The sequence below is a fragment of the Lathamus discolor genome, chromosome 5 (assembly GCF_037157495.1).
Source record: "Lathamus discolor isolate bLatDis1 chromosome 5, bLatDis1.hap1, whole genome shotgun sequence".
NCBI lineage: Eukaryota > Metazoa > Chordata > Aves > Psittaciformes > Psittacidae > Lathamus > Lathamus discolor.
Window position 1 is genome coordinate 112,049,491 of NC_088888.1, and position 13,864 is coordinate 112,063,354.

General features: G+C 61.6%; 1 protein-coding gene across 3 annotated transcripts in view; it reads left to right on the top strand.

The window, feature by feature from the left end:
- Positions 1-13,864, top strand: part of DNMT3A (DNA methyltransferase 3 alpha) — a 46,607-nt gene that overhangs the window by 28,622 nt on the left and 4,121 nt on the right. For all 3 annotated transcript variants that reach the window (XM_065682037.1, XM_065682039.1, XM_065682038.1), the window contains 16 exons: positions 634-780; positions 7,294-7,506; positions 7,618-7,776; positions 7,870-7,977; positions 8,431-8,587; positions 8,781-8,930; positions 9,113-9,157; positions 9,748-9,827; positions 10,017-10,129; positions 10,923-11,106; positions 11,203-11,287; positions 11,572-11,717; positions 11,923-12,013; positions 12,099-12,247; positions 12,327-12,412; positions 13,550-13,619. In XM_065682037.1, the coding sequence (XP_065538109.1) occupies positions 634-780; positions 7,294-7,506; positions 7,618-7,776; positions 7,870-7,977; positions 8,431-8,587; positions 8,781-8,930; positions 9,113-9,157; positions 9,748-9,827; positions 10,017-10,129; positions 10,923-11,106; positions 11,203-11,287; positions 11,572-11,717; positions 11,923-12,013; positions 12,099-12,247; positions 12,327-12,412; positions 13,550-13,619 (1,983 nt within the window). The remainder of the gene's footprint in view (positions 1-633; positions 781-7,293; positions 7,507-7,617; positions 7,777-7,869; positions 7,978-8,430; positions 8,588-8,780; positions 8,931-9,112; positions 9,158-9,747; positions 9,828-10,016; positions 10,130-10,922; positions 11,107-11,202; positions 11,288-11,571; positions 11,718-11,922; positions 12,014-12,098; positions 12,248-12,326; positions 12,413-13,549; positions 13,620-13,864) is intronic.

Consider the following 13,864-nt stretch of genomic DNA (forward strand, 5'->3'; position numbering starts at 1 on the left):
TGAGGCACCCGCAGGAGATAGGCAGAGCCCTGCAGCCTAGCAGCCAGCTCAACACACTGAACCATGGAAACTGGCACTTCCTGGCCCAACAGGAACCATTGGGGAGTAGCAGGGATGGGGTCCCCAGTGGAATGGGGGCCCTGGGCTCCTGCACCCTGACACAGCGCTGGCCTCTGAGCTGGGGACCAGGCAACACCGAGCTATGGCCAGGCCAGTGAGCCACCCTCCATCCACCCTGCCCAAGGGACGGTGCTTGAATGGGATGACCCCATACCACCCCTGGGTGCCAAGGCAGAGCATGTCAGCCTGGGGTACATCCATGACCGGGATGGTGCTGGCAGTGCCCACTGAAGTGCAGCCAGCCCCAGAATGGTGCCTGGCCCTGGTGCAGATGTGGGCCAGAGTATGTCTATGTGTGTGCACCCAGTCCTCCCCATGCCCATATCCATCCCGCACTACATCCCGGCATGCACAAGCAGGGTGCCCACCTCCAGCCCCTGCAAGCAGCTCCACTCCATCCTCCCCAGAGCCCTTCCTGTCCCGGGCCATGGCTCCTGTCACGTTGCCATCCCGTGTGCCACAGCAGCACCGGAGCCACAGCCTTCAGCCTCCTCTCTCTCCCTCAATCGGCAGGGCTCCCGCGGGCGGCTGCGTGGCGGGCTGGGCTGGGAGTCGAGCCTGCGGCAGCGGCCTATGCAGCGGCACACCTTCCAGGCCGGGGACCCCTACTACATCAGCAAGAGGAAGCGGGATGAGTGGCTGGCCCGCTGGAAGAGGGAGGTGAGGATCCGGGCAGCACCAGAATGGGCAGGAGGGGGGCACCACAGCACAGTTGCAATGCCGGGATGGGGCGGGGGGGCTGTGTAGCAGTGGTGGTCTGAGCAGCCCAAACCTGGTGTCTGTAAGGCTTCCACTGATAATTGCAGCATCACTAATGATGGCATCACTAATGACAGTAGGCAGAGCTCTGGCTAATCATGGCATGGCACCGGCAGTGCCAGGGTGACCAGCTGCAGGAGGGTTGGTCACCTCAGGGTGGGGGCTCCGGTGGGTAGCCCCCCAGCATGCACCATGTTGTGGGGCTGGTGTTGGAGTGGGCACTGCCCATGAGACCACGGCGGCGCTGCCACTGCCCTGCCTGCACCGAGATTGTGCACCAGCGTGGGCAGCTTTGCTCCTCATGCCTGTGCCTCCCCCAGGGGCCACTGTAAGCCTGGTGTGCACAGCCGCCGGTGCAGGCAGCGCGGGGCCCTTCCTTCTCCTGTGGGATGTGCCAGGATGTGCCGTTCCTGACGGTTTCCTGGGGAACCAGCATGAGCCGTGACGCAGCTGAAATCTGCAAAGCTGAGGGCAGCGGCGGGAGGACGGGGGGCGGCGGGGTCCATGGCGCAGGAGCAGGATGCGGTGCCAGTGGCAGCTCGGGGGATGCCATGGGGGCACCGTGGGAGTCCCATCCCAACCAGTGTATCTTCCACTCCCCCTGCGCCCTGTTGTCTGCATCATTCCCGGCTGCCAGCGAGTCTCCCAGGCAACAGGTCCCGTCTTGCCATCGCTGCCCTGGCACTATTTATAGCTCTGCACTGCTGAGCACTGTCATGCTGGCACCACACAGGGGCCAGGGGTGGCTGGCATGGCCAGAGCATCCTGCAGGGCATGGCTGGCATGGCCTCGGTGTTCCCATAGAGCACAGGACATGGACAGGTCATCCCATGGGGCACAGGGCATGGCTAGCATGGCCAGTGTCTCTATGGTACAGGGAACATCTGGCACAGCCACCATATCCCCATGTGGCACAGCTGGCATGGCCACAATGTCCCTACGGGTACAGGGCAAGGCTATGATGTTTCCATGGGGCACAGGGCATGGCTGGCACAGCCGCGATGTCCCCACAGGCACATGGCACTGCTGGCATGGCCATGGTGTCCCCATGTGGCATGGCTGGTAGGGCCAAGGTGGCTGTGGCAGAGGACCTCATGGACCAGCTCCCGCCGTGTTGGCTGGCCCAGGCACAGAGGGACTAGCAGCCAAGGTGAGCAGCTCACCACTCTCCGTGGGTTTCTGTGTGGCTGCTGCCACAGGCTCAGGATGTGCTGGTGGTGCAGGGGTGGCCCAAGGGGTGCCCCAGACAGAATGGGCAGGCGCAAGCAGACTGTGTGCCTGGAGGGAGCTTTGCCAAACACACGGCTGGGGTCCAGGTTCGCAGCTTTAGCCTGTCACAGGGGACACCAGCAATGCAGCTGTTTGCCCACAGCTCCAGTGCAGCCGTGCTCTGGCTGCCAGCAGATCCTGCACCATGGCTCAGCCATGGGCTGGTGGTGGCTGTCCCAGCCATGCAGGGCACACCGCAGCCAGGCGCTGCGCTGGGGAGGTTGGTGTTTGCAGGCGCCAAGTAACAATTTTCCAACACAAGGTTCCCTCGCCAAAACAAATGCAGATTCAGGTCAGCCAGAATGGCTCATCAGCCAAAAATAATTGGGAAGAAATGCTTAAAAAGTCAAAATACTTCTTCTGAGGAGTCGCTCCTCCTCAAACAATGCCGAACTTCACCACGCTTCATGCCCTAATTTTTCTAATAAGAATAAGTGTTTTCTTTTCATTACAGGGAGAAAGCCTGAAACGCTTTCAGGCTGTGTTGGCCTTTTCCCCTGATCTCAGCTGACGCCCGGCATCAATTGTCACTTGGTGGTGGTGTCAGCAATGTGGTCCCCAGGGACAGGGACATGCCACCCACAGCCTGTGTGGCTCCATCATAGGGAGAACACTGCCCTTTCCCTCCCTCCAGTGACCCCCTGTGCCAGATGCAGTGTGGACAGGCTCTGATATGGCATTGGCCATGCCCTAAAGGGGTTTGGTCCTTTGGGGGTGCCAGGGACCTGGAGGGCTGGGGGACAGGAACCCCTCCCCATGTCATGGCCCGCCTTGGCAGCAAGCCTGCCTGGCACTGGCACCAGCCCTGCCTCATCTTGCCAAATTGGAGCCCATGCACACTGTTGAAGCTGTTTCCCTCCCTGCAAAGGTCCCCAAACCCGTAATCAGTCACCTCTGGGGTGTATTTTTAGCAAGCAAAGCGTCTGCGGCACCCGTCAGCCAGCCACGGCCACTCCTTATCCCTGGAGGGTGCCAGGGCTTCCCCACCATGTGCCACCCATGGCAGGGACACCCACTGCCCATGCCCCAGCACCCCGGCACTGCTTTGAGGCAGAGGCTGCTGAGGGGTCCCAGCAGCTTGGCTGGGGTTACCAGCCCTGCTGGGATGGGGATGGCCCCCTCCAGCCTTCCATCCTCTTCCTCACCCCTCACAGCCTCTGAGAGCTGTCCCTGCTGCTCACCAGCCCCAGGGTTGCAGCCGGAGCTGTAATGTTGAGGTCCAAGCACTGGCCTTTGCCCATCTGTGCTGGGACACAGTGGTGGTGGCTGTGCACCCCTAACCCTGTGCCAGCCTTGGGGCAGAGAGGGGATGGAGGTAATAGGGATAGGGCAGACAGCGGAGATGGGATGAGGATGGAGATGCGGATGGGATGAGGATAGGGCAGAGGCAGGGGATGGGAATGAGAATGGGATGAAGATGGAGATGAGGATAGGTTTAGGGGTGGGATGGGGCAAGGATAATGGATAGGGAGGGGGAACAGTCTTCAGAGGGACTTTTTACAAAGGCATGTATTGACAGGACAAGCGGGAATGGCTTTAAGCTGAAAGATGGGGGATCTAGATTAGACATTAAGTTCTTCCCTGTGAGGGTGCTGAGGCCCTGGCACAGGTTGCCCAAAGAAGCTGTGGCTGCCCCATCCCTGGCAGTGTTCAAGGCTGGGTTGGGCAGGGCTTGGAGCAGCCTGGTCTAGTGGAAGGTGTCCCTGCCTGTGGCAGGGGTTGGAGCTAGATGAGTTTTAAGGTCCCTTCTCACCCAAACCATTCTGTGATTCTATGATTCTATGGGATGGAGATGAAGCTGGGGATGAGCTGAAGATTGAGATGGGAATGGGGTAAGGGATGGGGCAGTGGGATGGCAGTGGGGATGGAGAGGAGAATGGGATGGGGCCGGGACAGTGGATGGGGATGTGATGGAGATGAGAATGGGGATGGGGGTGGAAATGCAGATGGAGAGGGGGATAGGGATTGAAATGGAGATGGGGATGTAAATGCAGATGGAGATGAGAATGGAGATACGGATGGTGCAAGGACAGTGGATGGGGATGGGATGGAGAGGAGGATGAGGATGGGGGTGGGGCAAGAACAAGGACAGGGAATGGGGATGGGGGTGGGATGGAGTGGGGATGGGAATGTGGATGAGCATGAAGCAGGGAATGGAGGTGGGATGTGGAAGGGGCAGAGTCTGGGCAGAGCTGCCAGTGGCCCAAGGTCAGGAGAGTTGACTGGTTGTGGCCATCCCCTGGAGATCCAGCTTATCTCTCCGCTTTAATGACCGTGAATGGGAGATTTCCTCCCTCTGCCTGACTCCTGCCTGTCTCCAGGAGCAAAGCAGAAGCACCCCCACAGCAGGGAGCCAGGCCTCTGCTGGGGCTTCCACCCACTCTTCCTCATCCCCCCACCCTGACTGCAGCCTTGTCCCAGCTCCTTTTAGGTCCCACCAGCTCTCCCCAAGGCCCCAGTGGGTGCCTCAGGCACCTTGCAGCACCGCAGTGCACAGGGCACCCCTCACCCAGTGTCCGTGCCTGGGGACATGGGTCTCAGCCAGCACCTTGTGAGTCCCCATCCCGTGGTTTGGGGTGATTTGTTTCATTCCATGTCCCCAGAGCAGCTTTGTTGCTCTGGCACAGCTACAGGCTGCTGGAGGGGATGGGGTGCCTGTGACCAGAGGGACCAGTGCCACACTGTGCTGCGGTTATTTGGAGACCCTTGGTGTGTCCCGGGGTCCCTTGGGATGCCAAGAAGTTGCTTTGGGTGAGGCAGTTTGGCCAACATGCCCCATTGCCCAGGCTCCTGCTGGTCAGGCTGGGGGTTCACAGAGCAGAAGGGTTCTGCTGCCACCCCCCACCCGCAGCCCTCCCAGCTCAGGGGCAGCCGCTGCCCGGGGGTGACAACCATCCACCCACCCCTTTGTCCCTCCACTCTGCAACACAAAGGGGTGCCAGAGCTCTGGAGCCACTGCTCTCCAGGACACTGCCAGGCTAGGGTCCCTAGCACCACACCACCCCAACCCACCCCCCCGCCCGGCCCAGGCAGCCAAGCCTATGGGGTGCTGGCAGGGTCTGTCCAGGTGATCTGGACCTGGATGAGTGCCATGTCGGTGGGTCCCGCTGGGCTGAACTGGGTAGTCTGGTCACAGACCAGTGCCATGTGGGTCTGATCAGAACTGAGCCATCTGGGCCCAGACCAGTGTTTGTGAGTCTGGCTGATCTGAGCCATCCCGTCCCGGACCAGTGCGTGTGGGTCTGGGCTAAGCTGGGTGATCTGGTCCCGGACCAGTGTGGTGTCAGTGTGTGCCGATGGGCTGAACTGGGTGATCTAGACTCAGACCAGTGCCCTGTGGGTATGGCTGAAGTAACTGCGCCATTTGGTCCCAGACCAGTGCCGTGTCATTGTGTGCCAGTGGGTTGAAGTGGGTGATTTGGACTCAGACCAGTGCTGTGTGGGTATGGTTGAACTAATTGGGCTGTTTGGTCCCAGACCAGTGCACGCGGGCCTGATTGGAACTGGGCCATCTGGTCCTGAACCAGCCCTGGTAGTTCTGGGCTGAACTGAGCCATCTGGTCCCAGACCAGTGCCTGGGGGTCTGTCTGCACAAAACTGGGTTATCTGGTTCCGGACCGGTGCTGTGCGGGTGTGTGGGGACATGCTGAGCAGTGCCCCGGTGCTGCTCCCAGGCCCGGGTCTGTAACGGACCGCGCCGGTGCCCCGGGCCCGCTCCGCAGCCGGGCTGCACGAGGCGAGCTGGAACAGCGGTTCCGCCCGTTGCCGGGGCAGGGGGGAAGGGCCGGAGCCCCGGGCGGATTCCTGCCGTGACGGGGCCAGGCCCCCTGGAGTGCCGCCGCCCCCCGCCCAGGCCCGTCCCGCCGCACAAAGGGGCCGGGGGGCCGCGGCCCCGGGACAAAAGGCGGCGCGGAGCGGCCCCGCGGCGGGGAGGCTGTCCCAGCCAAGCCCGGACGGGATCGCTGCCGCCGGGCCGGTGAGTACCGCGGGAGCGGGCCGGGCACTGGGAAGCGGGGCAGGGGCCGCGGTGCGCCGGGCTGAGCTGAGCCGGACTGCACGGGACCGGACCGGCACCGGAGCGGGGCCGGGCCACGGTGCGAGCGGGGCCGAGTTTTGCCGCACTGACCCGAGGCCGGCGGGGCCGAGTTAGCGAGCTTAGCCGAGCCGGCCCGAGCGGAGCCGAGCGGGCCCGAGTGGAACCGAGGTGCGGGCAGGGGGCCGGGCCGGGCTGTCCCCCCGCGCCGCGCGGCCCCTCCCCGCCGCAGCCAACCAGCCGGGCCGGGAGGCACCATGTGACCCGGGATCCCAGACAAAGAACCGCCGGCCCTGCCCCCGCGGCCCGGCTCGGCTCGGCTAAGTTCGGCTCGGCTCGGCTCAGTCCGCCTGGCCCCACTCGGCTCGGCTCGCCCCAGTCTGGCTCGGTTCGGCTCACTTCGGCTCGGCTCGGCCGGGCCCGCCGCGGCGCCCAGCCCGCATGGGTAGGTGGCCACCGCGGGGAGGGAGGTCCGGCCCGGCCCGGCTCAGCATGGCCAGCGCAGTTCAGCACACTCGGCTTGCGGACAGCGAGAGCCCGGGCAAAGGGCGACCGGGGAGGGTGACACGAGTCCGAGGTTCTGGGTGTCTTGGGCTGGGACAGAAGGAAAGGGTACCGGGAGCGTGCGGATGTGGCTGCACCTCCGGAGCAGAGGCTCGGGGACAAGGACCCCTCAGGGGACAGGCCACGGGGAGCAGGGTGATGGGGTTGGAGAGTGCAGGAGCCAGGCCAGCCCGGGGAGGTAACGGTGTCAGCTCCTCTGGCATCGCGGGGTGCCAGGGGCTGAGTCTTGGGGGTCACCCCGCTGGGGACACCCCGCTGAGCTGGGGACTGGGACAGCCCATTGTGGTCGTGGCTGCCATCAACACCCTCCCGCAGAGCTGCCCCATCAGCCCTGAGGCATCCCTTCCCAACTGCAGGGGGAAACTGAGGCACAGGAACCAAGGGGAGACAAGGCGATGGGGGCAGAGTAGGGGGGGCATACGTGCCCAGAGAGGCTGTTTGCAGTAGCACCAGCTGCTTTTGGGGTGCTGCCAGGCCCATGTCTCAGGGTGCAGGTGCAGGATGCCCCATAGCCTTGCCTTGACTGGTATGGTGTGTGTCCCCCCCAGGCGGAGAAGAAGGCAAAGGTGATCGCCGTGATGAACGTGGTGGACGAGACGCCACGAACAGAGCCCCAGAAGGAGGAGGAGGCCAGCCCCCCTGCCTCGCAGCAGCCCACTGACCCCGCCTCACCGAACGTGGCCACGACGCCTGAGCCGGTGGTGGCCGATGCTGTCGACAAGAACACCTCCAAGTCAGCCGATGACGAGCCAGAGTACGAGGTGAGGGCATGGCTAGCTGGAGAAGGGGGCTCTGCGGGACTGCTGCCCCCAGGGATGCGGACAGCCCTTCCTACAGGCCTCTGACATTCCCACTGTCTCATCATGGCACAGGATGGCCGGGGCTTCGGCATCGGCGAGCTGGTGTGGGGCAAGTTGCGCGGCTTCTCCTGGTGGCCCGGACGCATCGTCTCCTGGTGGATGACAGGCCGGAGCCGGGCGGCTGAAGGCACTCGCTGGGTGATGTGGTTCGGGGACGGCAAGTTCTCAGTGGTAAGTGGCACCTGCAGTGTGGGGGGGTGCAGGCAGCCCTCGTGTCCCCAGGCGTCCTCCCATCCCGGCTCATGGCTGCGTCCTGTCCCCCAGGTCTGTGTGGAGAAGCTGCTGCCGCTCAGCTCTTTCGCCAGCGCCTTCCATCAGGCCACCTATAATAAGCAGCCCATGTACCGCAAAGCCATCTACGAGGTGCTGCAGGTGAGTGGCACTGGCACCTCTAGTGCCAGAGAGGTAGGAGAACACTGGTGCCCATGGGATGGAGATGTAGGAATAGCAGCCGCCCCTTCACTGCACTAGGATCCAGCCCTGCCTTGACTCATGCAGCCAGCAGTGTCCTAGAGAGCACAGAGTGCCTCTGACAAAGTGGGGTCGTGTGCAGGGGACTCCCTAAGGAGGTTTTGGGGGTAACTGGGAATCTTGTGTTCCAGCTTGGGGGGATCTGTTGGGGAGATCTCTGGGGAGCTGCTGAAGATGCTGGGGGAGTCCTGGCTTTTTGTGGGTCTTCTAGCAGTGTTGGGGGTTTCTTGTGGAGCAATATAGGGGTCCCTTTGGGGCTGGGGGCTGCTTGGCCGGGCAGTGCAGTGTCTGGTGGCCCCTTGGCAGGGTGGAGGGGTGGCTGGGTGACGGCTGGTCCTGCTGCTCCCTGGGCAGGTAGCAAGCAGCAGAGCAGGGAAGATCTTCCCGGCGTGCCCTGAGAATGATGAGACGGACACCTCCAAGGTGGTGGAGATCCAGAATAAGCAGATGATCGAGTGGGCCCTGGGTGGCTTCCAGCCCTCTGGCCCCAAGGGCCTGGAGCCCCCTGAAGGTGAGCAGTGTGGGACTGGACATGGGGCCATGCTCACGGGACAGGGACCTGCTTGGTTGCCTTGGATGCATCAGGTCTGGCATCACTGGGGGGTGGTGTGGGTAGTGGAAGCACTGTGGGTCATGGGGGGGAGTCCCTGAAGGGTGTGCAGCCCTTAAGACCCCACTGATGGGACCCCACATGCTTCTTGCAGAGGAGCGAAACCCCTACAAAGAAGTTTACACAGAGATGTGGGTAGAGCCAGAAGCAGCTGCCTACGCACCACCCCCACCCGCCAAAAAACCCAGGAAAAGCACAACGGAGAAGCCCAAGGTCAAGGAGATCATCGATGAGCGCACCCGAGGTACCACCGGGGGGGTCCGGGGTGTGCAAACATGGGTTTGATTGGCTGTGACCCTGCCAGGGCTAGCTCCTGGTGCTGGCGGGGCTGTGCTTGCCACAGGGGCTGCACAGAGGGGACCTGGCTGGGGCAGGGCTGGTGGCTGGCATTATCCCCCCTCTCCTGACTCCCCTCTCCCTCCCCAGAGCGGCTTGTGTATGAGGTCCGGCAGAAATGCAGGAACATTGAAGGTGAGCGTGGGGCAGTACCTGGCTCTGGGGCTGGGACCCGTCCTGGCCCTGGGGATGGGGATGGGGTGCAGGGTCTCTCCTCATCTGGGCACCAATTCTGGCTGCAAGGCTAGGAGCAGCAGGGGAACTCGAAGGGGCAGGAGATGGACAAGGCACCAGAGGATGGGCTTGTCCCATTGCTCAGCATGGCTGGCAGCAGGGACAGCAACAGGCATGGCAACAGCACTGCTCCAGACAGTGGCGGAGACCCTTGCGACACTGTCAGGGACCCTTGGGATACTGCCAGGGGCTGGGGACAGTAGAGCTAGGGCACTAATGGGGGCCAGGATGGGGACAGGGAGGCAGTGTTGGGGACAGTGTCCCCAGGGTTGGTCCCCATCCCACTGCATTGGCTCTCCCAGCATTTTGGGGCTGGGAAAGGGCTCTGCCACTCCCCAGCTCAGGGAGTGAAGTCGGGGTGGCACAGTCTTGGAGGGGGGAGCATTTTCTAGGGTGGCTGAGTCAGGCTGTTCTCCGTGCGCTTGGCTCACCCTGGTGTGGAGAGTTGGAGGGTGGTAGACGCTGTAGAAGAACATTTCTTCTCCCCCCAGACATCTGCATCTCCTGTGGGAGCCTCAACGTGACCCTGGAGCACCCTCTATTTATTGGAGGAATGTGCCAAAACTGCAAGGTATGGCACAGCTTGGCCAATGTCAGGTGCAAAGGCACAGCTGGGTCCCCCCTGACACCCTGTCCCGGAGTTGTCCCTGTCAGGAGCTGTCCTGGTGCCCTCGCAGCATGCCCAGCCTCGCAGTGGTGTCCTGGCATCTCTGGCACCAGGCTCAGGCTGCACCATGCTCACACCTTTGTTCTCCCCCAGAACTGCTTCTTGGAGTGTGCATACCAGTACGACGATGACGGCTACCAGTCCTACTGCACCATCTGCTGCGGTGGCCGCGAGGTGCTCATGTGCGGCAACAACAACTGCTGCAGGTCAGGGGAACCATCCTGCTGTGGGGCTGGGGAGGTTTCAGTGATGCCTTGTTCCCAGCATGGGGCTGGGGAGGTTTCAGGGTGGCTGTGGTTCTGGCATGGGGCTGGGAAGTTTTGGTTATGCTGCAGTCCTGGCATGGGGCTGGTTAGGTTTTGGGAAGGCCTCATTTTTGGCATGAGACTGGGGAGGTTTTGGTGATGCAATGGTCCTGCCATGGGGTTTTGGTGATGCCAGTCCTGGTGCGGGACTGGGACATTCTGCTCTCAGTATGGGACTAGGAGGTTTCAGTGGTGTCACAGTGCCAGTGTGGCATTTTGGTGGTGCCCCAGTCGTGGCATGAGGCTGAAGAGGTTTTGGTGATGCCCTGGTCTGTGTGGGGGGCTGGGAGAGGTTTTGCTTATCCCCAGGTCCCAGCTTGGGGCTGGGGAGGTTTTGGTGAAGCCACAGTCTTGGTGTGGCACTGGAGAGGTTTCTTTGGTGTACCCTAACCCCAGTTTGGAGTTCTGGTGATGTCCTAGTCCTGGCATGTGGCTGGAGAGGTTTTGGTGATACTGCAGATCCCAGCTGTGGGTCTTTGTGTGGGTCTGGTGAGGGTTTGGGCCGTGATGCAGGTCCCAGCATGGGTCTGCTGGTCCCAGCATGCCCCTGTGCCACTGGCCTGCAAGGAGCCCAGCCACAGCCTGGCCTTAGTTCCACTGGGACCATGCCGGGGACACTGTCCCCTTGCAGCAGGGATACTGCCAGGGGGCACCAGCCCAAACCTGGCTGCTGACACCATCTCTGCTCCCCCAGGTGCTTCTGTGTGGAGTGCGTGGACCTGCTGGTGGGCCCAGGGGCGGCCCAGGCAGCCATCAAGGAGGACCCCTGGAATTGCTACATGTGTGGCCATAAGGGTGTCTACGGGCTGCTGCGGCGGCGGGAGGACTGGCCCTCGCGCCTACAGATGTTCTTTGCCAACAACCACGACCAGGAGTTTGTGAGTGCCCCTCTGGAAGAACCCCCCCATCCCTGGCTGGGTCCCCACTGCCCACCACCCCCCCGCCCCACCTGATGCCTTACCCATGGCTTTCAGGACCCACCAAAGGTGTACCCACCGGTGCCAGCTGAGAAGAGGAAGCCCATCCGGGTGCTCTCGCTCTTCGATGGCATTGCCACAGGTGAGAGTGAGTCCCTGGCCTGGGGGTGGAGGGTCCTGTGCCCATCAGGGTGTTATCAGTGTGTGGACACACCTGTGTCGCCTGTGGGACCCCCAGCCAGCACTTCTGCCCAAGGCCCTTGAGTGCTGTAGGCACTGGGACAGCATCCTTGGTAGGCAGGGAGGCACTGTAGTGGGGACAGGAATGGGGATGGCATGGGAATGGTGGTGCTGCCAGAGCAGACTGGGACAGGGGGTGGGGGCCCATTGTCCACATGTTGCCCACCCCAGACTCACTCCCTACAGGCCTGCTGGTGCTGAAGGACCTGGGTATCCAGGTGGACCGCTACATCGCCTCTGAGGTGTGTGAGGACTCCATCACTGTCGGCATGGTGAGGCACCAGGGCAAGATCATGTACGTCGGGGACGTCCGAAATGTCACCCAGAAACACGTACGTCCTGCTGGCTGGCCTCCCCTGTGGCTCTTCACTCCCTGCAGGCAACCCAGCCCCCAAAAAGCTCAGCCCCGTATCCCCAGGATGGAACCTGTCCCTTGTCCACATGCTGGGCTTAACCACCATGGCCTCACGCTGTGTCTCCTGAGCCAGCAGCAGCAGTGTCCAGCACCTGGCTCACTGATGGCTCTCCCTCTTGCAGATACAGGAGTGGGGCCCATTCGACCTGGTCATTGGGGGGAGCCCCTGCAACGACCTCTCCATTGTCAACCCAGCCAGGAAGGGGCTCTATGGTAGGTGTCCCAGTGTTTCCCTGCCACCAGCCTCCACTGCCAGCCCTGATAGCTGACATCAACCCCACTTGCTCTCTCCTCCCAGAGGGCACAGGGCGGCTCTTCTTCGAGTTTTACCGCCTGCTCCACGAAGCCCGGCCCAAGGAGGGTGATGACCGGCCTTTCTTCTGGCTCTTTGAGAACGTGGTGGCCATGGGGGTGAGCGACAAGAGGGACATCTCGCGCTTCCTGGAGGTGAGTGCCAGCGAGTCTCCAAGGACGCCAAGGGTCCTGCAGAGCCCCACTGACTTCTCGCCTCTCACCCTTCTTGCAGTCCAACCCCGTCATGATTGATGCCAAAGAAGTGTCTGCAGCACACAGGGCACGGTACTTCTGGGGGAATCTTCCTGGGATGAACAGGTCGGTGACAGCACCCAGGAACTGAGCCACTTCTCTGCCTGCTGTGGGGCTGGGGCATCCAGGAGCCCCTGATCCAGCACTCGGGGGGAGGGAAGGTGCTGATGGGGCTCCAGAAAAGGCAGGACCACTGTGTCCTCCCTGATCCAGCTCTTAGGATCCACTGATCTCCATCAGTGCTAGGCAAGGGCAGGGGGAACTCATGAAGTGGTGCTGGGTGACAGCACACCCCAAAGCCCAGAGCCCCCATAGAGGCATGTTGTGCTTTAAGCCCAGCTGGTAACTCAGCACCGTGCCGCTGCTCCCTCCCTATCCCCCCACCTCCACCCCAGCACTATGGGAAGGAGAATCAAAAATTGTAAACCCCATGGGTTGAGATAAGAACAGTTTAATAACTAAAGTGTAATATTATATTATTTTTATTATTGTTAATAATGATAATAAGGAAAATAACAAGGGGAGAGGATATGAAACTAAAAAGGGAAAAGAAAAAGAAAACAATAAACACAATTGATGCACAATGCAATTGCTCACCACCTACAGACTGATACCCAGCCTGACCCAAGCAGAGATCTGGGCCTTCTGAGTAACTCCCCCCAGTTTCTATGCTGGGCATGACGTTCTGTGGTATAGAATACCCCTTTGGCTAGTTTGGGTCAGGTGTCCTGTCTCTGCTTCCTCCTGGCTTTTTGTGCCCTTCCTCACTGGCAGAGCATGAGACTGACAAGTCCTTGATCAGAGTAAGCATTACTTAGCAACAGCTAAACCACTGGTGTGTTATCAGCACTGTTCACAGACTAAAGCTGAAACACAGCACTGCAGCAGCTACTAAGAAGAGAAAAATAACTCTTTACAGCTGAAATCAGGACAAGGTGGATGGTCCTGTCCTTGCTCCTTCGTGCTGGTGGGGCAGTGTGGAGCTGCCCTCCATTATCCCAGGCTGGGGCCATGCTGGCACACAACTGGTGGTCGCAGGCAGGCTTCCAACAGGATTGGCTGCTGCTCACCATTGTCTGCCACAGCCCCCCAAAACAGCCTTGGCGACCTGGCACCGCCCACAAACCGCATCTGGAGACCTGTCCTGTGCCACCATGGGGACATGCACTGCCACCCCCTGCCCAATCCATCTCTCTTCCCTAGGCCACTCGCATCCACAGTCAACGATAAGCTGGAGCTGCAGGAGTGCCTGGAGCATGGCAGGATAGCAAAGGTCAGCGCCAGCAGCACACAGAGTGCAGCCGGTGGGAGTGGGGGCATTGAGGGCAAGGGGGCAGTTGGGGTCCTGCAGTGGGGTTCCACAGCCATCCCCAGGGTCCTGGGCTCCTTAGGCTGCTGGGAAGGGGTCCCATGAGCAGGGAGGAGGAGGGACATGATGGTGGCACTGGTACCCCAGAATGGTGTCGCCCTGCCTGTGAGTCCCCTGCCAGCCTGGCCGGTGCACCAGGGAGCTCTGTG